The 26,871-nt window shown below is 38.7% G+C and overlaps 2 protein-coding genes and 3 long non-coding RNA genes across 9 annotated transcripts; 2 read left to right on the forward strand and 3 right to left on the reverse strand.

Moving 5' to 3' along the window:
• The first annotated feature begins 227 nt into the window (after positions 1 to 227).
• Positions 228 to 5,246, forward strand: LOC124870628. Of its 2 annotated transcripts, XR_007038840.1 has the most exons (3): positions 282 to 704; positions 3,675 to 4,342; positions 4,665 to 5,246. It is a non-coding gene; the product is annotated as an uncharacterized LOC124870628 (long non-coding RNA). The 2 variants fall into 2 exon arrangements; XR_007038839.1 differs by having other exon boundaries at positions 228 to 704; positions 3,675 to 5,246.
• On the reverse strand, positions 4,821 to 11,135 carry LOC124870625 (tripartite motif-containing protein 16-like). Of its 4 annotated transcripts, XM_047369442.1 has the most exons (4): positions 10,901 to 11,135; positions 9,495 to 9,560; positions 8,214 to 8,343; positions 4,821 to 7,020 (listed from the first exon to the last, which is right to left on the reverse strand). In XM_047369442.1, exon 4 carries the CDS (start codon positions 6,979 to 6,981, stop codon positions 5,317 to 5,319), a length of 1,665 nt encoding a protein of 554 aa, XP_047225398.1. In that variant the 5' UTR covers positions 6,982 to 7,020; positions 8,214 to 8,343; positions 9,495 to 9,560; positions 10,901 to 11,135; the 3' UTR covers positions 4,821 to 5,316. The 4 variants fall into 4 exon arrangements, with proteins under 4 accessions (XP_047225398.1, XP_047225402.1, XP_047225400.1 ...); XM_047369446.1 differs by lacking the exon at positions 9,495 to 9,560; XM_047369444.1 differs by lacking the exon at positions 10,901 to 11,135 and having other exon boundaries at positions 9,495 to 9,987.
• Positions 4,821 to 23,781, reverse strand: LOC124870624 (tripartite motif-containing protein 16-like). Its single transcript, XM_047369441.1, has 2 exons — positions 22,110 to 23,781; positions 4,821 to 5,345 (listed from the first exon to the last, which is right to left on the reverse strand). Exons 1-2 carry the CDS (start codon positions 23,746 to 23,748, stop codon positions 5,317 to 5,319), a joined length of 1,668 nt encoding a protein of 555 aa, XP_047225397.1. The 5' UTR covers positions 23,749 to 23,781; the 3' UTR covers positions 4,821 to 5,316.
• On the reverse strand, positions 13,320 to 14,235 carry LOC124870635. The gene is made up of 2 exons (XR_007038846.1): positions 14,184 to 14,235; positions 13,320 to 14,111 (listed from the first exon to the last, which is right to left on the reverse strand). It is a non-coding gene; the product is annotated as an uncharacterized LOC124870635 (long non-coding RNA).
• LOC124870633 lies at positions 14,253 to 15,136 on the forward strand. The gene is made up of 2 exons (XR_007038844.1): positions 14,253 to 14,905; positions 15,000 to 15,136. It is a non-coding gene; the product is annotated as an uncharacterized LOC124870633 (long non-coding RNA).
• Positions 23,782 to 26,871: the final 3,090 nt, after the last annotated feature.

The raw sequence follows: 26,871 nt of genomic DNA on the forward strand, positions 1-26,871 counted from the left end.
GGATTATGTTACGTTTTGGAGACCTTTAATTAAAGAAAAGTCTTCCTGTCATCATGCGGCTGCCAAGTTCTTATCTGTACTTTGGTCCGATCCAAACCCAGAACGTGATATCCCTCTCTGGATTCAGATTGGTTTTAATAAACTTGTGGAAACGTACAACTGATCTCTGACTGAGGATTGTCCTTTGGGGTGCCAAATAAAAGAGTCGATAAGAGGTGAGGAGTAATGTAAGAGTTAACGGACGGCCAGTAAAGTTTTCCTACCTCGACACGTCCAAGATGGATTTAGCAAAGCAAAAACTGAAAGAGCTCATAAAAGAGGTGAGAAAGCTAACCCTCTGTGTAGATGGCTGGAGCAAAAGGGGATGAACTGCATCTTTCATGGGTGTGTCAGCTTGCTTTGACCTCCCACCTGGAGGCCAAGTCCACCATGCTCTGCTGAACTTGCACCGAATGGAGCCCCCACATACCGGGGAGGCCATCGCCGGCTGCATTGATCTGACACTGGAAGCGTGGGGTATAGGGGAAGAGAACCGATAACGGGGCCAACATCGTCAAGGCAATACGGCTTCTTCACAATCGTAAACGAGCAGAAGATAGAAACTTTTCTCAGGATGAGCTGCTGCTGCAGAGAGCCAAGAAGAAACGTGGATTGGGTCTGAATCGGAGGAGTCGGACACAGAGAGTGAGGAAAGTGGAGATCTAGTTGAGTGTTTCTAGGAGCAATTATATTATTTTTCATTTTTATTTATGTAACGTTGCATTATTCAACATTTGCAGCTATAGTCTGAAAAGTTCCTGATTGACTTCTGATGCAGATGAAAATATGTACAAATCTATTTCTTCTCATTTACTGCAGCTTTATTGTAGATAGATAATAATATGGAAAGGATGAAAATAATCTCCACATTTTTTAAACCAAATCTGATTCATCTCTTTTTTTTTCACCCTTTCATAAAAACTATTTACAAACGACAGATTATTTTTAAAAACTTGCTTTTACTTCAGTCATCTTTTAGGCAGTTGAGCTGAATTAAGAGGGACTAAATACAAGCTGTAAAACATGATTGTAAAATAACCTTTTTTGTGAACAAGCTGTACTTTGCTAGCTGCAATTTTCTGTGTTTCTGTGGGAATCAGGCGTGTTTTTGTCTCTGAACTAAATACTAAGGAGTGCATTGAACAAAAATTTAGATTTTCCAACAACGAAAATCTTCATATGAAGCAAATTTGAAATAATCAATAAAATTGATTTATTGTCCAGCCTTATTTGAGAGACCTGCAGCATAACCTGAAATCATATGGAGCTAATTCCTATAGTTTCTGAAATATTTTTGTATTAAATTAAATGCGTACCTTAAGTGGAAATAGAACAAAATTTGCCTGTTTTCTTTTGAAGACCTTGAGCTTCAAGAAGATGGGGAGAGCAGCAAGCTCCACAGGATGCCATGCCTTGCACATACACTCCAGCTCACCATGAAGGATGCCATGAAACACCCAACTGCTGATTCAGTCAGAACAAAAGCAAGAAAATTGGTTCATGCTGCAAGGAAATCATCTGTGGCAAATGAAGACATGATGAAAAAGTTGAGCAAAACTCTGATCCAGGATTGTACCACTCGGTGGAACAGTACTTTTGACATGTTGAGACGACTGCTAGAAACCAGAGCTGAACTAAAGCAAGTTCTTGAGGAGTTAGGGATGGACACACTCCTCACAAGTGATTGGGCCAAGATGGAGAACCCTGTCAAGCTGTTTGAACCCTTTGCCATCCATACAGACCAGCTTCAGAGTGACAGTCAGTCACTCTCACAAGTAGTGCCATGTCTGCTCAACCTTGAGGCCCACCTGCTGACGAGCCCTTTGAGGAATCCCTTAGCTCAGGTCCTGCTGAAGTCTTTAAGAGAGCGGTTTGCTGGTATTCTTCATCCTGATTCCACACAGTTTGATGGTACAGCAGCAGGAGCCTGTCTGTTGGACCCAAATGTTTCACTGATTCTTCAGTCACCAGATTCAGCATCACCGATGAAAGCAGCACCGTCCTTTGTGCAGAACCTGGCAGCTCAGTAGAACCCAGCCACTACTACTAAGGACGAGGACACAGCAGATCCCACCAAAACTGTCCCAGGTGTCCTTTTTACTGTTCTTCAGAAATACGGCTTCCTTGCATCTCGTATAGAGGGCAACTTCTCATCTGTAAATGAAGACGTTCTGTTAACTGAGGTTGAGAAGTGAATCACTGAGGTCAAACAGGATGAGGTCAATGAGACAACGCTGCATTTCTGGAAATCAAGGCAGGTTGTTGATCTAAAACTTTCCCAGCAGCTTTGGATCTTGTTAGTGCCCCTGCTTCACAAGCATTTGTTGAACGCATCTTTTCTGTGTGTGGACTGCTAACATCTGGACTAAGAAACAGAACAACCACATCTCTGGAGCAACAGGTTTCCCTTAAGATCAACAAAAATATCTGACTTGACTGATGTATGTCTCCTTTTCACCCATCCACACTCACAGTTCAGTTTGGTACTTTTCTGTTTCAACAATGTTTCATTAAGGGATATCTTAACACTACAAAAATCAAATCCCACCAACTTCCAGCAGCTGTGGTGTAAACTACCAGAATACTTGCAGAAAGTATCCAAAGCCTTATTGTATCACGATGGCTTGGCTTTTGTTATGGTGTTGTCAGTCAGTTTCACTGTTTGTTTTTTCAGAACTGTAACACCTGAATTTAATGTTGAGCTTCATAACATTCAAAATGAAATTAGCAAATGACTTCAAAATGGCTAACTTCTGTTAATCTACAATACCTACCTTGAAGGTGCTATTACTTCGTTTACATAACCTCTGAAAGTTACTCTGCCATATCTTTCATATTTGTCTGGTATGTTTGGTTGTTCATCTGCCAAAAATAAGACATTTTTTAAAATCTATCATCATTTTCTGGGATTTTGTTAAACACAACTATTTCTATTATTTAATTTATTTTCAGTCTTGGCCCTGGTATATAAGTCGTATTACATAAAAGACTAAAACCTTAACTGAAACTAATAAAAACTTAAATAAAACTAATAAAAACTTAACTGAAACTGAGTATTTTCAAAAAACAAAAACTAAACTAGCAAACAAACACTAAAAACTAATTAAAACTAAAATAGAATGAAAATCAGAGGTCAAAATTAAATAAAAACTAATGAAATATTTAAAAGTATTTGAACCATGGTCGTTACATCTTATCTCTATAAAAGCAACCTGTGTTTCTCTGGACGGCATCAGGTGGTGGTTGGTTGTTTTGTGTTTTATTGTCAGCTGGAAGTCCAAGTTAACAAAGTTTCTCTACTCTCCTCTCCTATGGTTCCCAGTGTCTGGTTGGTAGTTTTAGGCTTTGGTTCAAGAGGCAACACAAGAGAAGCCCAGTTACTCCATCATATTTTTCACTTTAAGTTCACTGTGGGTCTTTAACAACTAAAGTTTAACAAAAATACTGAAATGAAAACACTTTGTAACTTGTTGGAAAGCAGAGATGGAGACTCTAGTTCAAGACTCCAACTCACCAGCAGCTTGTTAAATCCTTTTTGGTCTCCAGATGAAGCTCAGTCACACACTTCTTCCTGTTTATTACATTGTTGAAAGCTAAACTATCATTTTATGACACGTCTACAACATTTCTCCCAGGTTTAATCCACAATCTCCATCATGCTGACACACTGAGGAACTTCTCTTGATGACTTTTACCAGGATGATGGCGCCCTCTAGTGTTGAAGAAGAGTTTGTTAACATGAAACCCAACCTGTAACCCTGATGCTGCTCAGTGACAGGAGAAATGATGAGCTTCACTTCTTTAGCTGTTTTTCCTTGGAATGAGAGACGGAGGAACATGATCTTTATCTCACTGATCAAAAACAACCTAATCTCTTTGTAATTAACATGTTTTATTTCAACAAAGCCAGAAAGAAACACATATTTTCTGCTATGTTCTGGACATTAAAACTATTTTCTGATGTTTCACAGACTGTTATTCTTTTCTCAGTAGTTTTATTGTTTGTTCATCAAATCACAGAAAATACAGAAAATAAGAGGATAGAAGCTGATCTGAAGCTGCTCTCAAACATCTTATTAACTCATTGAAGTTTTCTGCCTCCATTTATTTGGTTTTGTCCAACGCTGCCAACATAGTTGAGAATATCCAATGAATCTTTAAAATGAGCGTCTCTGCTGCAGAAGCTGCTGCTTGTAGAGGTTTCTGTGTGCTTTGACAGGGTTTGCAGGGTTGTGTATCTGCATGGAGGTTTGCAGCACAGGAACAGGAGAACTTCCTCTCACCTTTCCTCTTCATCCTGCAGGTCAGCATCTAAACGGACTGAGCTTATATAATGTCATACTGACAACTCAAAGCTCTTTAACACTAGTTACATTCACCCATCCACACACACATCACACACTAACACAGATCTGACACTTTGACGTGTGGTGGAGGAAGCTGGAATCAAATATTTAGTCTGACTTTTAATATTTTTAACATAAATTATGAACTAAATCAGAATAAGTATGATGAGCCAATTATCTCTGGATAAAAATCACTAATTGAATTGATATTTGTTTGTATTGACAGGTGAACTGATCAGTTCCTGTAATAAATGCTTTCTTTCTGTAATCTCTCTGCAGCAGTGGTGGAAGCAGAGGATGTTCTTGATGAATGAAGGTGAAACCAAACATCTGATCTGATCCAGCATCACATGAGACACTCTGAAGGAAATGTTTCTGCTCTTTAGACGACAAAACTCACAATTTATTGTTAGAATGAAAAGAAAACTTTCCACATTTCTCTGGAATCAAGTTGTTTTATTGAAGAAATCCAAAGAGACAGAACAGCAGACATATATTTTTCTGATCTAAATCTAAAGGATTCAGAAGAAAACAGCATCAGTTCTAAGTTGATGTTAGTTTCAGTTTTCTTCTTTGGATCACAATAAAGAAACCAGAAGCAAGTTCAGTTCACTTCAATCTCAACTGATTTAAACAAGAACAACATTTGTTCTGCAGAACAGTGGAAGAGAAACCAGAAGATCCAAATACATCAATACAAATATGAAACCAGAACCATTAGAGCCCAGAGAAGTTTAGATTTTCATGTGGAGAAATATTTCTGTGTCAAATAAGAATGAAAGAAAACATCAGCAGTGAAATCCTTTCTGGTTCCTGGAACACAGACACAGAGAACTACATTTAAACAAGAACAATGAAGAAGAACAGAACAGCAGAGCAGAGACATCAGAACCATGAACCCTGATCAACAATCAGAAACAAGACAGAACATCTATTTGGGTTTACACAACTCTGCAGAACCTCCAATGTACCAAACCAGAACTCCAGCATGTAGCGGCTGAGTGAATGTGGTCTGGACTCTGTGGAGGAGAGTCATGGTTTCAGAGACGCTGTAGAAGGACAGAAGACCTGCTCTGTGATCCAGGTACACTCCTACTCTGGAGGAACCAGGACCTGAGATGGAGGTCCAGATGTTGTTGTGACCAAATTCATAACCTTCTTGCGAACAATATAATGACCAAGATTTGTCATTATTACCAAATCTACATTCATTCCTCCATCCTACTCTGCTGATGTTCTTGTATGCGACTGCTACATAAACTCTCCCTCTCCACTCCACCTCCCAGTAACAACGTCCAGTCAGACTCTCTCTACTCAGAACCTGAGAACAATCAGTGAATCTGTCTGGATGACTAGAATAAGACTGATGTTGACCCATCCATGTCACCTTCCTGTTCTCCTCTGATAGTAACAGTCGTCTGTTTGCTGTGTTTGGATCCAGTGTGATTTCACATGAATATTTTAAGAATCCAGCTCTGCTCTTTGGTTCTGGTTCTGACAGTAAAACCTCCACCTCAGTGAGGGTCAGTGAGATGTTTGTCCATGTGTCTCTCAGGATGTCCTGTAGTTTATCTCTGAGCTCTGACACAGCTGCTGTCACATCCTCAAAGTATCTCAGAGGACGGATATTGATGCTGGATGAGTGTGTAGACTCACTGAGTGCTGACAGTGAGGGGTAGTTGTGGAGAAACTGGTTGTGATCTTCTGTGTTTGAGAGCTGCTTCAGCTCAGCGTCTTTCCTCTTCAGCTCAGTGATCTCCTGCTCCAGCTTCTCCTGAAGCTCTTTGACTCGACTCACTTCAGTTTCCTGCTGGGATCTGATCTGCTGCTTCACATCAGAGCTTCTTTTCTGGATGAGACGGATCAGCTCAGTGAAGATCTTCTCACTGTCCTCCACTGTTTTATCAGCAGAGTGATTGATGGCCTCCACCTCCTGTTGAAGCAGCTTCACATCTTTCTCTCTGTCCTGGATTCTCTGCTGGATTTCTTCTCGTCTCACCTCCAGCTCTCTCTGCCTCTCAGTCCTTTCTGCTGCAGCTGAGACTTTGTCGTGGCCTTTATGTTCATCCACAGAGCAGAGATAACAGATACACTTCTGATCAGTACGACAGAACATCTTCATCACCTCATCATGACGAGAGCAGATGTTCTCCTGGAGGTTCTTGGAGGGCTCCACCAGCTTGTGTTTCTTTAATGGAGCTGAATCATAATGAGGCTGAAGATGTTTCTCACAGTAAGAGGCCAGACAGAATAAACAGGACTTGATGGCTTTCAGTTTTCTTCCAGTGCAGAAATCACAGGCCACATCTTCAGGTCCAGCATAGCAGTGATCAGCAGGAGCAGCTTGGAGTCCAGTCTTCTTCAGCTGCTCCACTAAAGCTGCTAACATGGTGTTCTTCTCCACGACAGGCCTCGGTATGAAAGTTTTCCTGCACTGAGGACAGCTGTGGATTCCTTTCTGATCTTCTTCATTCCAGTGTGTTTTAATACAGTTCATACAGTAACTGTGTCCACAGGGAATAGTCACTGGATCCTTCAGTAGATCCAGACAGATCGAACAGGAGAAGGTTTCTCGGTCCAGCTGATTCTGCTCCATTTCTCCTCTCAGTCTCAGTGACTGTGAGAGTTTCACTTCCTGAAAACAGAAACAACTTTGAGCTCTGATCTATGAATCACGTGTCAGTGCAGAGAGGCTGCAGCCAATCAGCTTTCACCTTCAGGGAGCGTTGGCTACACCCAGCTTTAAGCTGCAGATCTGAAGGGGAGGGAACAAGGAAATCTGGGGACATACAGGAGCCGCTGCGTTTAAATGCAGGAGTCTGTTTCACTGAAGTAGAATAGAGCAGTCCTGGATAAGAACAGGTAGCTGGGATTCAGCAGTCCTCATCAGCAGAACTTAGTTGGTTTTGGTGAACTACAATCATGTCTGAAGAGGAGCACCTAAGTCAGGTCAGGTTGAAGTAATCCTGCCAAGGTCTGACCTAAAAGCTATCTTTATGGATTTGAATGGGGACTACAGTTCATGAGAACTAAGCATAGAAAAGGAAACATGATTGAAATGTAATGACTGGACCCAGTGCCCAGTGGCATCCTGTCACGGTACCAAGCTGGAATTCACTGAGCTCCTGAGAGCGACCCATTCTTTCACAGATGTTTATAGAAGCCGTCTGCAGGTCTAGGTGTTGGGTTTTTTGTTCTCTATTTAAGCTGTAGAAACATCTCAAGGATGATCAGTGGAAACAGAAAACACTTCAGCTCAATTTTGAGCTTCATGGCAAAGGCTGTAAATACTTACGTAAATGTGATTTCTTAGTTTTCTATTTGTAATAAATTTGCAACAATCTCAATCAAACTTAGTTCACATTGTCATAATGGGGTATTGTGTGGAGAGTTTTGAGGAAACAGATGAATTTGATACCGTTTGGAATAAAGCTGTTACATAACTAAATGTGGAAAAAGTGCAGCGCTGTGAATACTTTCAGGATGCTCTAGTGTCCACTTGTATGACATGTTATCTGTGTAGAAATGCAGCTGTTCTGTTTCTGGCCTCAGAGGTTTGTTAGAGAACATGAGAGAACAAACAGCATCATGAAGACCAAGGAACACAGCAGACGGGTCATGGAGAAAGTTCTGGAGAAGTTTAAAGCAGAGTTAGCTTCTAAAACAACATCTCAGGCTTGCATATAGTAGAGCTCCATGTTCATGTCCATGTAGAAAGAAACATCAGAACATAGTTATATGTATTATTGATGTCATTTTCATGTAACAGCTCATTGATGTCAGTTAACTATTTACAAGTACACACTAATTAACACACAGAGTACATACTTGAACACCTGCATTGGTTTGGGTTTTCTTTCCATGCGCTCATGTGCATCTTTGTTGTCGCCCGAGTCTAATTCAGACGTCTCACATGTTAGAGATTTCTTCAAAAACTGCCAGGCTGCCATGAAGTCATCTGAAAGAGGACAATATGTGTCAAGTCTTTTTAAACCAACGCTGATCCGACTTGATGGGATCGAGAAGGAAGTAGACAGGGTTCAACTCTTCTTATAATCCTTTATTACTTTAATTCAAGATGAGGTTTGCAACAGCAGATTTATCAGCAGCATCAGCAGGTTGAAAACCTTGCAAGGAAACATAGCTAAATTTGTTCTAAATTGAATCTCAATGAAGAAATATTCATTACAATCAATGAAACCAAAACCTGAACTATCTGCCGGCTAAATCTCCCATTAACATTTTATACAGCAAAATAATGCTTTAACCCATTTAACCCATATGTTGAAACAAAATCACTATTAGAATGAACCAAACAACTTACAGCAGCATCAAATCAACACAGACTTCACCAGGCCTATTAAATACACACAGCCTATTGTGCACTACAAACACCTCTGACCATAAACCCAACTTAAATTTAAAGAACTTCTCCAAAGTTCTAAGCAGTTTAATAAATGTACTTTGCTAGAACTAAGGTTCTTACTCACCGGTGCATGTCTACACTTCTCTCCAGCATTGATTCAAACAAAGGATGCAGACCTGCTTTTAAAACCCAATCAGTGCCATAAGCCACATGTGCTGCCCCCTGCTGTCTGAACCAGGTAAATAAAATGGATCAAGAATAATTCAACAGTTTTAGGCAGTTCTGCCATTTGACACAACAATATGCTCGTCACATAAAGTTAAGGAGCACTGACTTTTGGAGCAATGTATATTTTACAAACATGTATTAGCTGCTTTTACTCATGTTTAAAATGTCATGAACAGTTCTACTCATTTATAGGATTATTATAAACCATATCACATTACACAGCAGAATTTAAATATCAGGCTAGTGGAAGAGATACTATTGGTATTTTTTAAATACACCAGTATATATTAATTTGGTCACACCCAGTAACCCTATTTGGTAAAGATTTTTTAAATCTTTTTGTTTTTAGAATTGAATAGTTGTACACAATAATTTGTTTGTTTATTTGATAGAGACAAATATATATATACATTTAACATGTCATATACTGTAGCATTTGTAGCTGTAGCTAATTTTTATTGTTTTATTCATTTCTCTAGATTATTTTCCTTGTGTGTGTATGTATATGTCTTTACCTCATCAAGTGTGTATAGGCTGCTCTCCTCCCTGACACTTTCACTCTGTTGGGATGGTGATTCAGCCTGGCAGCAGATATGAGTAGAGACATTAGGTTCAAATTTAGGGGAATTTCCATATAAAAAGCTGCATTAAAATAAACAATATACCTCCAGATAATTGTGGTTTAACAGGTAAGTAAACACAGGTAAAAATGTAATGTACTATGTGTGGTTGATTCTCAAGTAAACAATGGTCTCTAAACTAGGTTTAGTAAAGGTTAGCTAACATCATCTGAGTCACTAATAAGTTGATTTTTTGCATCCTGCACATAAGTGAACATATTCTGTAGCTTTATTAACTGTTAAACAGTAAATGCATTTGAAATGTTAAAATGTACTTAAATGTATTGAACATTCTCCTACATCATGTTTGATATCTATGTTTCAAACAGGTATATTACTTTGAATGTTTAAATTTCATTTAAGCTAAACAGAAAAATCTCACAAATATTAACGTATTGTGACTCAGATAAGCACAATTACATGTTCTTTATACTGAATAAGTAAAGCTTCTGTTTTACAAAATAAAAATAATAAGACTATAGACTAATTTAAATGACAGAATAATAGACTGAGAAACATAGAGAAGTACACATTTACTCTACATCTAGTGTCTCATTTTATATATTATCCAACAATACCCACACAAAAGAATAAAACTGACTTCAATATAATCCTGATAAATCAACAAGACAGCAGAGCAGCATTTAGCTCACAGGCTTTAACCCTCTGAGGTCAAAGGTATATATGGTAGTTTTTGACTGGTTTAGATTTGACCTTTCCCAGTAAAAAAACAGCTGACTCAGGGAAACCAGTTCAAAACAGAGCACCAGTGCCTGCTGCACATTCATTCTGCGCATCATCCTTTATATACAAAACAAAAACCACTAAATTAATGCACATAAATTATAAATTGAATGTCACAGATCGCTCCAATATCAAAACTTTCCGTCCATGTCGCCATCTCACTGTTTTTCCCGCTTCTCAATTCCCGCCGCCACTCCGTTCCCGCTTCACATTCTCAGAATACCCAGTTTTCAACATTTCTCATTTGTTCAGAAAAAAAAGTTGATTTTTGCATAACTCAGATTTTTCCTTGGCCTATTAACACAATTTAAGAAATGTTGTGTAGTTTATAATCTGCTCTTTAAACACAAGATGAAAGTGAGACTCCCTACGTTGTCTCAAATCAAACATGTTAGAAAGACCTAACTTACTTCTCTCAAATGGCTACTGAGCCCCACCTGGGCCTAGGCTAGTCCACACATGATAACGATGTTTTTACAGCTAAACTGTCCTGAATACGTTGTCTTAAAAAATGTAACAAGCTAGAAAAATAATGTTATCACATTACAGCCACTTACCTGACTAGCATCCTCCTCCCGGTCACGTTGTCCTCCAGACGTTAACATGACAGCTGATGATGATGTTGCTCCAGAAGAAAATATGTTTCAGTTTTTCACATTTGGACGCATCTGTTTGTAGGACGAGCCTCTTCTTGTCTCTTAATTTTTGTGCTCCTCCCTAACGTTTCTTCTCCATTTTCTGGCTGCTAAGTCGTTGTCTTCTTGTTCTGTTAATTGACGGTTGGCAAACAACGATTTGGTGCATTACCGCCACCGACTGGTATGGAGGCGAACTACATGAATTAGTATTATTTTCTTCTTTGGCCGCAACGGCCCACTGATTTATGGAGGACCGATCCTGACAAAATTAAAAATAAAAGCAGAAATATATATATTTTGTTTTTCCTTTTCCTTACACATGCGTTTTCATCAAGAAATGTAAATGTTTTGTTTTTTCTTTTCCTTACACATGCGTTTTCATCAAGAAATGTAAATGTTTTGTTTTTTCTTTTCCTTACACATGCGTTTTCATAAAAAAATGTAAATGTTTTGTCTTTCCTTTTTCTTACACATGCGTTTTCATCAAGAAATGTAAATGTTTTCTTTTTCCTTTTCCTTAGACATGCCTTTGTTCTTTTTACATTTCCTCGTCTCTCTTTTTTCTTTACCGTATGCATTTCTGCTTCATTATGCAAATGAGGAGGGCTGCCTTCTTCTCTCCAGCTCCTCTCCTATTGGTTAATATACAGGAAGGAGGAGGATCCATGTGCAGGCCGAGGGTGTGTCCCAATTCAGGGGCTGGATCCTTCCAAGTGCGTTACTTGTGGGCTGATTACGTCACAGCGCGGCGCGTAAGGTCTGTCAGATGCTGCAGACAAAAGTGTCCTTCTTTTGCCCGATTTGAAGGATGAGTTGTGAGTATTCTTCGCGGTCCATCTTTTCCCATGATTCATTGTGGGTCGAAGCAGTTTGGTCAAACAGGGGCAGCCATGGCGGACCACAGTGGCAAAAGCTGTGAGTAAACTGTGAAAAATTACACTTTCTGTGACACAAATGAACTTTTACAATGTTTTTAGTGCGGGAATATAACTGTGTAGACGTGAAAAATCTGCTTGATTTATCAAGACATCGCTTAATTTCAAACGTGCTCCGACGTGTTCGGAGTTTTCCGCTCCCACCGTAGTAACTGCCGGCTTGCCTCGCCAGCCCTACCGGCGGTGGGGCGAGCTAGCCCGGTAGAGATCTGACCGGACTGTCGGCACTGAGCTCCTGCTGCCAGTCATCACAGTGAACGTTAAACACAAGTGATTTCTAACAGTTTATGTTAGTATTATTTTAATGTATTGTGTCATTTGTTCATGTAAGTCAATTTGACATTACAGGTGATATTAAAGTTAACCTGAATAAATGGACGAATTTATGTAATCCTACTGTATCGCTGGAGAATGTGATTGAGAATAAATAAGCTCAGATATCTGAAATTCCATTTTAACTAGTCATATAATCAGTAGTTGATATCTGTAATAACATTTCTACTAGTAGAAATATATTTTTGATGGCAGGAATTGTTATTCTGGATATCTGGAACGTTTTCTTCATTTCTGATATCTGAAATGGTCATTATGACTAGTATTAAGTGGATTATGGAGATCTGAAATTAGAGTTAATCCTAGTAAGAATTATATTTAAGATATCTGAGCTAATAAGCTAATAAATGATAAAACGGCCTGCCATATCGTACAGCTACAATATCAAGAGGGATCATTGAATTGAATTTAAATCAGTGTACAAATTGTGTACTGGGACCCCTTAAATAACAACTTTGACTTCATTAAAAACGTTTAGAAAGCAAGGAAGTGTCAACAATGTGTATAATTATGTTCTTTTTACACTTAATAGTACAATCAACACACATTGGATCTCTAACATTTGTGGCAGTCGAATGCAAGTTGGTCTGCCTATTGTCTAAAATATGTGAGCTGTGAAAATGAAGCCTAGTCCTTAATCTCTAAGAGAAAAAAGTCTCTAAACAGCATTTAAAACACAGAGCAAATACAGCACTGGAAAAAAGTGCTGAAACAACCTTAAATATGTTAAGAATGTATAACCAACCAATGTACAGTTCAATGTTTTTCTTTAAGATCATTTAGTTTTTCGGCTGTATTTCAAACTGCATGGTGTCCCGATTGTTTTCCCCAGCACTGCAAATAAGCCCGTTTGTTGTTGACACGACTGTCACATTTCTTACACTGCTTAGTGAAAAAATATTACATCAGCTTTAGATATTGAACACACACATCAGCAAAATAACATTTAATAGATTCATTTCAATTTTAAATTAATAAACAATACGTTAACTGCAGTGCCTAACAATATTTTATTCTCTATGAGTTTCTTCATATTAAAAGTTTTACAAAGATAAACATGTTTATCCCCATGTTGTAGATACAGTGTGAAACCTGTGAGCGATGGTTCCACACTGAATGCATTGACATGACACCCCTTGGTACTGTGTGTTGTGCAATAACTAGAGAGTCTCTTGGTAACGTTTGCTGACTGTAACCAAATACTGAATTATTTATGCTTGATAGTGTGGGAAATAAAATTTGTTAAAACTCAAAGATGTAATGTTGAGTGATTTCAGGTTATGACACACTGCAAACAGTAAAGGGAAAGTTAATTATTTGGTTGTAATACAGATTTATTAAAAGAGCATGTCTGCATATATAAAGGCAATGTTATGTTTATTAAAAAGATTCAAGATGATGCTCTCCCTGTGTGCTATGAGTTTGATGGCACTACAACATGCTAAAGTGAAGTTATTGACCATGTTTTACTGAATATTTGGCTATTTAGGTGTCTTTGGGAAATTCCTTTTTTTTTTTTGTATTAATTTCCAATCCAAGAAATGTAGAATGAAAAACGTCAGATCACATACAATGATTTCAATGACAATACACCTCTCCTTGGCGACTTTATTGAATATTTCTCCATCATATATTTTCTGGAGTTGCAATTTGCAGACGGTCTCTGCGCATTAGAGGAGCAGCGATCTCTGCATAGAGGCCAATGCAAGTCTCGTTTTGAAGAAAAGATGATTGTAGCTCACTGTCTGCCTTGCTGTGGTTGCAGAGAGGTGTTGGTTTTCTAGAGGCAATGTTCCGCTGATGAGTTATTGATCCGGAAAAGCCGAAACTGTGAATATCTTTCTAACTTTACCGAAGTACCACTGAGAACAGAGAGGCGAGTTAGTGACTGAATAAAACTCATAGCTTGAATAGAGTTAAATAAAGCCACTAACCTTCTCAGCCTGGGAACGAGGTTCAGAATCCAGAAGAGGAAGTGATCCAGACTGTTTATGGGCCGGAACACGAGGTTGTCCTCAGACTGAATAAACCAGTGGCTAGGCTGAGGTAGTGATGTCACCTCTAACACCGAGGCTTCAAACAACGCTTCAAAAACTCTACAGGGTTGCTATGGTGAAGCAGTGGGGCGGAGCTTGCGTCATGAGATGTCACCGATGACGTGTGAACCACTTCACTGCTTCATTCAGACCGAGTCAGCTGACTGCTTCGAGTTGATTGGCGGAGTTTCAAACATCTGGCGCGATTCAGTGTATTTAAGATGCTCTCAAGCCCCGGTTCACATCCCTGTTCAACACGTTTTATACGTTACAAACAGATCTTGTTTTTTGGATATTCTGAGATTTGCTGGATTATTCTGTCATGGAGCAACCATCTAGGAAGCGTTCCCAAGTGTGGGAATATTTCGATTTGATGCCACCTAACAAGGTAATGTACATTCAAAGTGTTTATTAAAAGGTCTATAGCCTATACTATGCAGTAGTGTTATAGTCATGGTATCATGTTATGCAAGAGGTGCAGTAACGGGTTGTTATCTTGGTTTTACAGGTGCAGTGTTTGCTTTGCCCGCAGCTGCTGACGTATAATAATAATACGTCATCAATGCTGAGGCATTATAGAGACAAACACAAGAAAACTCAGCCTCCTGCCACCAATCAAGGTCAGCATAACATAAATATACATGCAGAATTAGAAAGAATGACAGTTAAATGTTTGTTAGTTAAAATGAAGTTACTTTTCTTTATTTATTTTAGGATCCAGGAAGCAACTTCATAGTGAAGGACTTCCAGCCTTTCATTGTATTCACACCTAAAGCATCCAGCCAAACAGTTCCTTGTTAAACCAGCCTCCTCTGTTCCCTGTGAAAGAGGATTTTCCAAAGCTGAAGAAATTGTCTCCAAAAAAAAAGAAACAGTTTGAGCCCTTCTACTGTGCAGAAATTACTTTTCTTGAATAAAAACACCTGAAGTAACACAAGCACCCTCTTTATTACACCAAGTACAATGTCCAAAAACACTCAGTACAACAAGCACACTCCCAAAGTAAATATCAGAATCAGCTTTATTACCAGGTTACAACAAACAAGGAATTTGACACTTTGCTCTCTGGGTTTTTTTTTTTTTTTTTGCATTATAAGATATATTCTGCATATATCTTTATGTCCATAAAAACATATACAATATACACATATACAAGGTGGAATTGGGACTTTGGTACTCTATTAAATGTTCATCAGAGAAACAGCCTGGGGGAGGAAACTGTCTCTGTGGCGGCTGGTTTTAGTGAACATCGCTCTGTAACGACGGCCTGAAGGTAAAACTCTGAACAGTTTATGTGCAGGATGTGTGGGGTCTGCAGAGATTTTTGCAGCTCTTTTCCTGACCCTAGACCTGTATAAGTCCTGGATGGATATGAATGACAAATCAAAGATTTTCACTTCATTTATTTTTTTTAGTCATTTATTTAAAATGGGACAGTGGAATTTCATAAAACAAATGATAATTCAAGTTTAAGAAGCCAGAATTAGCCTGATGGCTTTTTTTCATCTGTAATCCCTTACAGTTTACATTGTTTATAAATTATAATTTTTTCATGAGTTAATTACTCAGAATCTTTACTGGGTTACTAAAAACACATATGTACAACACGCATCTATACATACATAAGTGCTATTATTTACACAAGAGGTGCATCACATTCGCAGGGCTTCATTTGGTGCAACAATCACTGCTGCCACTAGATGTCACCCAAGGGAACTGAATGAAGCTTCGGGTAGTGAACCACTTTATGACACAATGGTTCAAAATGATTCTATGCATCAAAAAACCTCATTTTGACATCACTAAGGCTGGGATGTAAATCCATGGACAGAAACAGAGTCGAGTTCCAGGGCTAGAGGCGTCAGACAAGAGGCTGGCAGAGGCATGAAACCAGAAGCAGAAAACAGAGTCACAAACCAGGATCCAAACAGTCAGACAAGGGGCATGCAGGAGGGAATAATCTGTGAAAGGCAAGGTCAGAGAATGAGATCAGGCAGGAAAGAAGGCTGGACAATTACTCACAAAATGTTTTCAAAAATCTGGCACCATCTTCTTCTTCTTGTTGGTTTTATTGGCGGTTGGCAACAAACTTTTAGTAGCATTACCGCCACTTACTGGTATGGACTGTGGTTCGTATCGGTCTATTTATATATATATATATTTAATTCTACAAAGTAAATAAATAAATATATCTTACCTATATGTATATATATATATATAGACATACTTACACATTACATTGTATTCTACCCATCTATATCCTCCATACTTTCACAATTTTATCTACTATATCAAATTCTATGAAATAATTTTGTTTTCTTTAAAAAACGAATCACTATTTGTATATGTTTACTCCCTAAATTCTTCCTCAAAATATCTAATAAATTAACCTTTTCCTTAATACCTTCAAACTCTCTTCTCATATATCTTCTTTCTCTTTCATATTTATGACATTCTAATATAACATGTTCTATTGTTTCATATTTTCCACAGTAATCACATTTACCAGTATCATGCTTTTGAATTTTAAAAAGTGTATAATTAAGTCCTGTATGCCCAAATCTCAACCTTGTTATCACTCTTTCCTCCTTTCTATTTCGTCTTCCATTTCTTCTTTCTCCTACTATCTTCTGAATTTTATAAAACCATATTCCTGTTTTTCCTTCATTGATTATATTTTAAACTTAATAATGCAGAGCTTGAATCTGAGCAAATGACTGTTTTTAATGGTTTTATGTCTTCTACCCATTGTAAAGCTAATAATATAGCCAATATTTCTCCTGTGTATACTGATAAGCCGTCTGTAATTCGTTTTCCTATTTTTAGATTGAATTCTGGTACTACAAAAGCTATTCCTACTTTTCCATTTATTTTTGATGCATCTGTATATATTTGAATATATTTATAATAATTATTTAAATGTATCTATACTGAATAACTATCTACTATGGAAGATTTATCTTGCTTCTTTTCCATTATTGACATATCTACTGTTGCTTCTGGTAGAATCCATGGTGGTATAATTGATATTGGTGATGTTTGACTAATTTCTAAATCAATTATTTTAAATTATTTTACTTTATTTTCAATTGTCCATCCAAAACTCTTCATTTATTTATTTTCTTTTTCCCAACATGGATTTAAAATTTCCTAAATTGGATGATCCAAGTTATTACCTTGTAAATTTAACCAATAATTTATTTCTAGTTTTATTCTTCTTAACTCTAACGGCATTTCTCCCATTTCTATTTCTATTGCTGCTGTTGGTGTAGTTTTAAATGCTCCAGTACATAATCTTAATGCCTGATGTTGGATAATATCTAATTTAACCAGATGTGTTTTAGCTGCTGAACCGTAAACTATACAACCAAAGTCTATGTTAGATCTTATCATTCCTGTGTAAATCTGTTTTAGTGATTTCCTATCTGCTCCCCAGTCACTGCCAGCCAAGCATCTCATAATATTTAAAATGTTCTTACATTTATCAACAACTTTTTGAATATGTATATTCCATTTTAGTTTTTCATCAAACCATAATCCTAAAAAATTTATATACTTTACTTGCCCTAATTCTTGGTTATATAATTTTAATTTTATTTCCTTGTTTATTTTTTTCTGATTAAATATCATTACTTTGGTTTTTTCAACTGAAAACTTAAATCCCCATTGTAACGCCCATTTCTCTATTTCAATAATAACCTCTTGTAATTTCTTTACAATGAAATCTACATTTTTTCCTCTTTTCCAAACAGCTCCATCGTCTGCAACGAGTGAACATCCCATTACTTTTCCAATATCTTTAAATACATCATTTATCATAATTGAAAACAATAACGGACTTATAATACTCCCCTGTGGAGTTCCATTTTCTACTATATATTTTCCTGAGATCACTTCCCCAATTCTAACTTGTATTTTCCTATTTGTTAAAAAGTATTTGATCCATTTAAATATTTTCCCTTTAATGCCCAGTATTTGTAATTTAATTAATAATCCTTCCACCCACATCATATCATATGCTTTTTCTATATCAAAAAATACTGCTACTAAACTTTCTTTATTTACCTGTGCTCTTCTAATTTCATGCTCTAAGCATAGCATTGGATCATTAGTACTCCTCCCTTTTCTAAAACCACTTTGATACTTTGACATATATCCTTTATTATTTAAATAATATACTAGTCTACTATTAATCATTTTTTCCATTATTTTACATAGATTTGATGTTAAGGCTATTGGTCTATAATTTCCTGGATTTGATTTATCTTTTCCTGGTTTAGCTATTGGTACTATAATTGATTCCTTCCAGCTCAGTGGTAATTTTCCCTCCTCCCATATTTTATTATATAATTGTAATATTATATCTTTCCATTTTCCACCAAGTTGCCATATCATTCTGTACCAAATTTGATCTTTACCTGGTGCTGTATTTTTTGTCTTCCTAAGTGCATAATTTAATTCAGTTTTTGTAAATTCAACATTTAACAGATTATTTGTTTCTTCATCATTCTGTAATACATCTTTATATATAAGTTTTGTATTTTCTCTTCCTTTTCTTCCCTCTTCACTAATATTATTTTAACTGTTAATTTTACTAAATATTATTGCCAATATTTCAACTTTATCTTCATCTTTTACTATATTTATATTATTTATTTTTAATATAGGATATTCAAACTCTCTCTTTATGCCATTCATTCTTTTAATTATTTTCCAAATGTTTTCTATTTTTGTTTCTTTCCCTATTGTGCTACAGAAATGTCTCCAATATTCTCTTTTTACCTTCTTAATAGTTCTCCTTACTATTGCTTGCTTTCTTTTATAATCAATTAAATTCTTATAAATTGGATTTCCTTTTAGTACCTTAAATGCTTTATTTCTTAACTTTCTTGCTTCTTTACATTCATTTGTCCACCATGGTACCATTTTCTTATTACTTTTACACCCTGCTTTCTTTATAGAATTATCTGCTGCTTCCATGATTACCTTACAAACTTTTAAATTTACATCATTTATATCCATTCTCAAATCTACTTTCTTTAAGTTTATTTGACTCAAGTATCTAAATTTAGTCCAGCCTGCCTTATTAAAATTTAGTTTTTATTGACATTTATATTCTTATTATTTAAAGTTAATCCTACTCTTATTGTAATGGGATAATGATCACTACCTATTGTTGATTTTTTATCAATGCCCCACTCACAACTACCAGCTAAACCATTTGAAACCATTGTTAAATCAATAACTGATTCCATCCCTGTTCTTACATTGATTCTTGTTCCCCTCCCATCATTAATACATACTAGATTTTTTATTTCCATTAATTCTTCTATAACTTGTCCATTTTTATCATTACAATTACTCCACAATCTGGCACCATCTGCCTGTCAGAGGCCTGTATATAACTGCAGCTCCACAGGTGTGTGGCATGAGGTTGATTACGCTGCAGCGCAGCAGCAGACAGGTGAAGCAGATGAGTTGATTGCATGGATGAGAGCAGAGCAGAGCAGGCAGACGGGCCAGAATCATAACACAAGGAGGTTTATATAGCAGAAGCCAGAGAAGAAGATAATGCAGTTGTGTACTAAGGGTCAGGGGGTCAGGCAGCCACCACCCCAGGGCGCTGCTGCAGCTGCGACAGCCCTGAACCCTTGGCACCAGTGGAACAGATAATCCACGACTTGTGGTGTTGTGGGAAAATGTTGGAAGAGAGTTTAGATAGAGAGCAGATTGTACCATCATTAACTAGACTAAACAGAAAATAGAAGAACCAGTCATTGAGTACAAAATAACAATGGTAGAAGTGTTTAAAAGGAATAGTGGACTGCAACATGATAATACTGATGACCTTTTCAACAGCAGTTAAAAAATGCCCTCCAGGCAAATGCTTCACCTGAGATTCATAACTGGGTCACAAAACATAACATTGATCTACCCACCTGCTCGGTTAGAAGTTGGCAGAACTGGGCAATGCTTGCTGAGAAGGTGGTCAGTGGAAAGAAAAAACAACCCCCTACTGATACCTTCTATGCTGAAGATGACATATTTTATGCAGGACCAGTAAGTAGGGGGAGGGGTAGAATCAGAGTTTGTGGGGGAGTTTGTGCTCTCCTGAACGAGACCTGCTGCACCTACATCCCTGATGAGACCAACGGCGAAGACGGACACAGAGTGAGCGATGCTATACGCCAGTTAAATGAAATGAAAAGGGGTATGCAGCAGGATGTCCATCCCAGCAGATGAAGCCTTTTTTGTGGCTTACTTCAGGACCGTGGTGGCAACTGCTTTTGAAAATCATGACCCCTGTCATCGCTGTGTTATTGTTGTTCTGCCTTTTTACTCTGTGCGTTGTTCCCTGTATTAGAGCAATGATATTAAGGATGGTTGGAGGAATTGTTGGTACAATGTTGTCCCAACATTACCAACTTCTGGACAAGGACCAGAACTATGATGACATTTTGGAAGAGAAGTCACTAAACTTAACAATAGTTTAATGTTTAATGAGGTTTATGCATAAAGCTTTTTGGAAGTGTATACATGGATGTGATATTAAACTAATCAATAATAAACAGGAGGGAATTGTTGGAAAAATGTATGTAAGTTATCATTGTTTAGTTTAAATCATGTTTATGTCTGAAGTTCTACTATAGTTAAGATGATTCCTATGATTGTTTTTTTAGTGTGAAAAAACAATCACTGAGCCTCTTTCTTCCATCTTCATGATTCAGATGTTTGAACTGAATGTTGGGCCACGCCTTTCACACCATCAGTCTCTCTCACTGAGCATCGGCCGTCTGGGACCTTGAAGCCTTGAGAAACTGAGGCTGCTTGGTGTTAACAGTGTTCTGTGTGCTCCATGTAGAACAACAAACACAACAGCTCAGACCTAAAACAATGAGCCCAGATTAGTGGATTATAGCTGGTTAATGAGGCACAAGCATCTGCTGCTGGAATAAAAATAAACCATCGGTGTTATTTCTTTCTGACTTGCTGCTTTTTGATTGGTTTTCCTCCCAGAACAACTGTGGACTAGTTGGATTTGTAGAAATGGAAACAGTTCAGGCTGGAACATGAGGAGTTGAACAGATATATGAAGTGTGAGGAGCTCCTGGAGGTCTGGATCCACAAACTGAAGCTTTTAGATTTACAGGACACGAAACACACAAACACAAAAATAATCAAACAATAACTTTATTTACAGTGATTTAAAACACAGATTTATTCTATATAACTAATAATTATGAAGCAATAATAAACACTTCCTGGACTCCATGTCATGTAACAACACAACCTTCCTGTAGGGGGCAGTATGCCATCACCAACAGAGTTAAACAGTGAAGAAACATGACAGCTTTATTGTGAAGTTTCTCCTCCTAAAAATCAACAAGACATGAAATCAGCTCAAGTCCACAATGAGACAATATCTGTTGTCTCCTGTGAGTCAGGACTCAACAAAATGTGTTCAAACAAGAAGGTGATCAAAGAACTGGTTTCACTTCTTCAACCTGGGAATCATTTGTCATTTTATTACTGAGTTTACAGTCTTTGCTGCTAAAAGCAACAAGAAGGGAAAAACAGCAAATATTCTGGTTCTGATCAGCTGTTTTAGAGAACAATGTTGAGAAATTAACAAATTCAACAGAACCAGAACATCAAATCTGAAGAAAAACCATTGCTGACAATCTCTGACTATTGATTCCTGTTAAGTTTAGACATAAAACAACAACGATCAAGAAAAAAATCTGTTGGAGAATTAAATCAGAATCAAACTCACTGAACCTTCAGTGGATTCTGTGTACTTGGGTTAATAGAGCTCTGCAGAACCTCCGCCCCAGTAAACCGAAAGTCCAGCATATAGCGGCTGAGTGAATGTGGTCTGGACTCTGTGGAGGAGAGTCATGGTTTCAGAGACGCTGTAGAAGGACAGAAGACCTGCTCTGTGATCCAGGTACACTCCTACTCTGGAGGAACCAGGACCTGAGATGGAGGTCCAGAAATCATTGAGACCAAATTTATAACCTTTTTGGGAACAATCTAATGCCCAAGATTTGTCATTACGTCCAAACTCACATTCTTTCCCCCATCCTGTTCTGCTGATGTTCTTGTATGCGACTGCTACATAAACTAATGACCCTCTCCTCTCCACCTCCCAGTAACAACGTCCAGTCAGACTCTCTCTACTCAGAACCTGAGGATAATCAGTGAATCTGTCTGGATGACTAGAATAAGACTGATGTCGACCCATCATTGTCACCTTCCTGTTCTCCTCTGATAGTAACAGTTGTCTGTTTGCTGTGTTTGGATCCAGTGTGATTTCACATGAATATTTTAAGAATCCAGCTCTGCTATTGGGTTCTGGTTCTGACTGTAAAACCTCCACCTCAGTGAGGGTCAGTGAGATGTTTGTCCATGTGTCTCTCAGGATGTCCTGTAGTTTATCTCTGAGCTCTGACACAGCTGCTGTCACATCCTCAAAGTATCTCAGAGGACGGATATTGATGCTGGATGAGTGTGTAGACTCACTGAGTGCTGACAGTGAGGGGTAGTTGTGGAGAAACTGGTTGTGATCCTCTGTGTTTGAGAGCTGCTTCAGCTCAGCGTCTTTCCTCTTCAGCTCAGTGATCTCCTGCTCCAGCTTCTCCTGAAGCTCTTTGACTCGACTCACTTCAGTTTCCTGCTGGGATCTGATCTGCTGCTTCACATCAGAGCTTCTTTTCTGGATGAGACGGATCAGCTCAGTGAAGATCTTCTCACTGTCCTCCACTGTTTTATCAGCAGAGTGATTGATGGCCTCCACCTCCTGTTGAAGCAGCTTCACATCTTTCTCTCTGTCCTGGATTCTCTGCTGGATTTCTTCTCGTCTCACCTCCAGCTCTCTCTGCCTCTCAGTCCTTTCTGCTGCAGCTGAGACTGTGTCGTGGCCTTTATGTTCATCCACAGAGCAGAGATAACAGATACACTTCTGATCAGTACGACAGAACATCTTCATTACCTCATCATGACGAGAGCAGATGTTCTCCTCGAGGTTCTTGGAGGGCTCCACCAGCTTGTGTTTCTTAAATGGAGCCACATCATAATGAGGCTGAAGATGTTTCTCACAGTAAGAGGCCAGACAGAATAAACAGGACTTGATGGCTTTCAGTTTTCTTCCAGTGCAGAAATCACAGGCCACATCTTCAGGTCCAGCATAGCAGTGATCAGCAGGAGCAGCTTGGAGTCCAGTCTTCTTCAGCTGCTCCACTAAAGCTGCTAACATGGTGTTCTTCTGGAAGACAGGCCTCGGTGTGAAGGTCTGCCTGCACTGAGGACAATGGTAGCTTTTCTTCTCCTCCTTCTCATCCCAGAAGCTTCTAATACAGTTCATACAGTAACTGTGTCCACAGGGAATAGTCACCGGATCCTTCAGTAGATCCAGACAGATCGAACAGGAGAAGGTTTCTCGGTCCACCTGATTCTGCTCCATTTCTCCTCTCAGTCTCAGTGACTTTGACTTCCTAAAAACATAAACAAGTTTGATCTCTTATCTTTGAATCATGTGTCAGTGCAGAGAGGCTGCAGCCAATCAGCCTTCAGCAGATGTTGGTTCCACCCAGCTTCAAGGTCTGTTTGAGAGCAGGAAGAAGAGTCAGGGTTATCAAGTCTCTACATCCTGCAGAATAAGCAGCAGAGCTGTGAATCTAACATTTTTCTCCTTGTTTACAATCAAGTTTGTTAAATATTTCCTCTGTAAAACTTCTTGTCCCCATTTTATTATTTTCTTAAAGTTAATTTAGGTTTTGTTTTGTTGATGCATCTCAGAAAAGTTTCAAAAATTATATTTCAAACTTCACTGTAATAAAATGTTTCTCTTCAGTTCATGTAAGGAGAGTGTTCTTGATAACTGAAGGTGAAACCAAACATCTCATCTTCTCCAGCATCACATGAGACACTCCTGATAAAAGTCAGCCTTTTGTGACACACATGTATTTTCATCTGGTTGATGTAACTTTGTGTTTTCTGTAAATATAAACTGAGCACCTTGGGATTTATTTCAGAAACAGAAATTTACTGCTGGTTTATTACCAGTCTGGGTAAGAATGGCTGCTTGAGAAAACTTCTCCTTGAGTGAACAGAATGCTTCCTCTGCCTCGGGGGTCCACCGGAAAAGAGTCCTGGATGAGGTCAGAGCATTCAGGGGAGCTGCAGTCTGGCTGTAATTTTGAATAAACAGTCTATAAAAATTAGCAAAGCCCAAAAATCGTTGAAGTTGCTTGCGAGAGTCAGGGACAGGCCATTCTAACACTGCTTTGACTTTCTCAGGATCTGAGCGTACCTGTCCACCCTCGAGAATAAATCCCAGAAATGTGATGGAAGATTTATGAAACTCGCATTTTTCTGCCTTTACAAACAGTTGGTTTTCCAGAAGTCGCTGAAGGACCAAACGAAGTGGCCAAATGGCGTCTTGAAGGCGGTTTTCCATTCGTCTCCCTCTTGGATTCAGACAAGATGCTAGGCGTTCCGGAGGTCTGATTTTGTGAAGATGGTTGAAATCTGTACTGGTTCAAAAGCAGATGATAGTAAAGGCAGAGGATAATTATTTTTGATTGTTATTTGGTTCAAACCTCTATAATCAATGCAGGGACGGAGAGATCCGTCTTTCTTTTCCACGAAGACAAATCCAGCTCCTACTGGAGACGAGGACGGGCGAATGGTTCCAGCTGCTAGAGATTTGGCGATGTGTTTCTCCATAGTTTGACGTTCGGATTGAGAGATGTTATAGAGTTTACTTGTGGGTAGGGGTGCTCCAGGTAGTAGGTCGATTGCACAATGGTATGGTCGGTGAGGTGGAAGGGTCTGAGCTTTAGACTTACTGAACACTGTTTTCAGGTCATGATATTCTTCGGGAATCTGAGTCAGGTCTGGCGGCTCTTCCTCCACAGAATCCGCTAGAGATGACTTGGGGGAAACAGCAGACTGTAAGCAAGAAGAGAGGCATTTAGCGGACCAGGAAGTTACACGTAACTCAGACGAGTTTAAATGTGGGTTGTGTACTTGGAGCCAGGATAAACCTAAAACTAGAGAGTTGTGACGGACAGGAAAAACAAAAATGTAATGTGCTCTCTGTGATTGCCTGAAAGGACAAGTTCCATACTCTTGGTGCGATGAGTAATGCGGTGAAGAGAACTTCCATCCAATGCCTGAACCAGAAACGGGGTTTGGAGTGGTTCCACCTCAATGTGTGCTTGATTGACCAATGACTGGTCTATTAGATTCTGCTCACACCCTGAGTCAATGAATGCAGACAGTCTTAAGGCTTCTTGATTATTAAACAAGGTAGCCGGTAAAGTAAACCTGGAAGAAGGGTTTAAGTGAGAACGATCCGCCTGGCCCCCTTCTACTACCGACGGACCCGATCTTTTGGCCGTACAGGACAAAGGGTGATAAAGTGACCTGGAGACCCACAATATAAACATAACTTCAAGTCTCTGCATCTCAGTCGCTCTTCAGGGGTGAGTCTGGCATGTCCCAGTTGCATGGGCTCAGGTTCAGGATGGCTAGCAGGCGGAGAACGAGGGTTGTGGGTAGGAGGCACAGAACTGGCTTGTGGTCTTATGGTTACTCTCTCAGATCGAGATCTTTTTCTGTCCCTCATTCGGTTGTCTATGCGGGTTGCCAATGCAATAAAGTCATTGAGTTCCTTGGGTTCATCCAATAAAGCTAGTTCATCTTTTAATGCTTCATCCAAGGATTGAAAAAACGCTATTCTATTGGGAATTCAGTTAATGGTCTATTTCGTCGTTTCAGGGTCCACATGTGGCGACTCTCATTAGTTGGATCAGACTCGGAAGAAAAAGTTAACTCAAACTCTTGGATAAAGTTCTCAAAAGAACTGCCGGACTGGTTACAATCTGGGAATCTGGCCTCTGCCCAATGGAGAGCTTTGCCTGTCAATAGCCCTAAAATGTAAGATATCTTTGCATCGTCATGAGGAAATGAGTGCTGGGACCGGTTGAACACAAGAGAGCATTGAAGCAAAAAGCCACGACAATTACCCACCTCTCCAGAGAACTTAGTTTGTTTCTGTTGTTCAAATAGGGCTCTTAGGGTGGATTCGTGGGACTGGATCTGGTGGCTGTGTTCTGAAATTGTTCTCCTGAGAGTCTCTGCTGGGTCAGTTTGGTCTGAGTGTTCTGTCATCTTTTTGTTTAAAGATCTGACCCACATGCAGAGAACACTCAGGAGACAGAGAAAAAGTTGAAGAGTTTATTTTTGATGAAGTGATATGATAACAGGAACTGGAACTGGTTTGCACCCACTGTATGGAGAGAAGGCTTGGTAAGTGATGGGAAATAGTAATCAGACTTTCTTGATGAACTCTATCAGACTTACTGGTTGGGTGGATGGAGCTTTTTTTATGAGAAAGAGACAAAGCGGCGCCAGATGGATGAATTCTGTGCCTGCTTGAAGTTGAATTCCACCTAGATCCTTCACACAGCATACAGGGTTAGTTCCTTCACACAGCATACAGGGTTAGTTCCTTCACACAGCATACAGGGTTAGTTCCTTCACACAGCATACAGTGTTAGTTCCTTCACACAGCATACAG

This window comes from Girardinichthys multiradiatus, chromosome 6 (genome assembly GCF_021462225.1).
Source record: "Girardinichthys multiradiatus isolate DD_20200921_A chromosome 6, DD_fGirMul_XY1, whole genome shotgun sequence".
In the NCBI taxonomy this organism is placed as follows: Eukaryota; Metazoa; Chordata; class Actinopteri; order Cyprinodontiformes; family Goodeidae; genus Girardinichthys; species Girardinichthys multiradiatus.

Bases quoted from the DNA above. Each gene is read 5' to 3' on its own strand.
- LOC124870625 (XM_047369446.1), bottom strand. From the start codon at position 6,981: ATGGAGCAGAATCAGCTGGACCGAGAAACCTTCTCCTGTTCGATCTGT.
- LOC124870624 (XM_047369441.1), bottom strand. From the start codon at position 23,748: ATGGAGCAGAATCAGGTGGACCGAGAAACCTTCTCCTGTTCGATCTGT. The intron at 5,346-22,109 runs GTTCTGCAGAGC...GGTACATTGGAG, and splicing joins TTCGGTTTACTGGGGCGGAG to GTTCTGCAGAGTTGTGTAAA.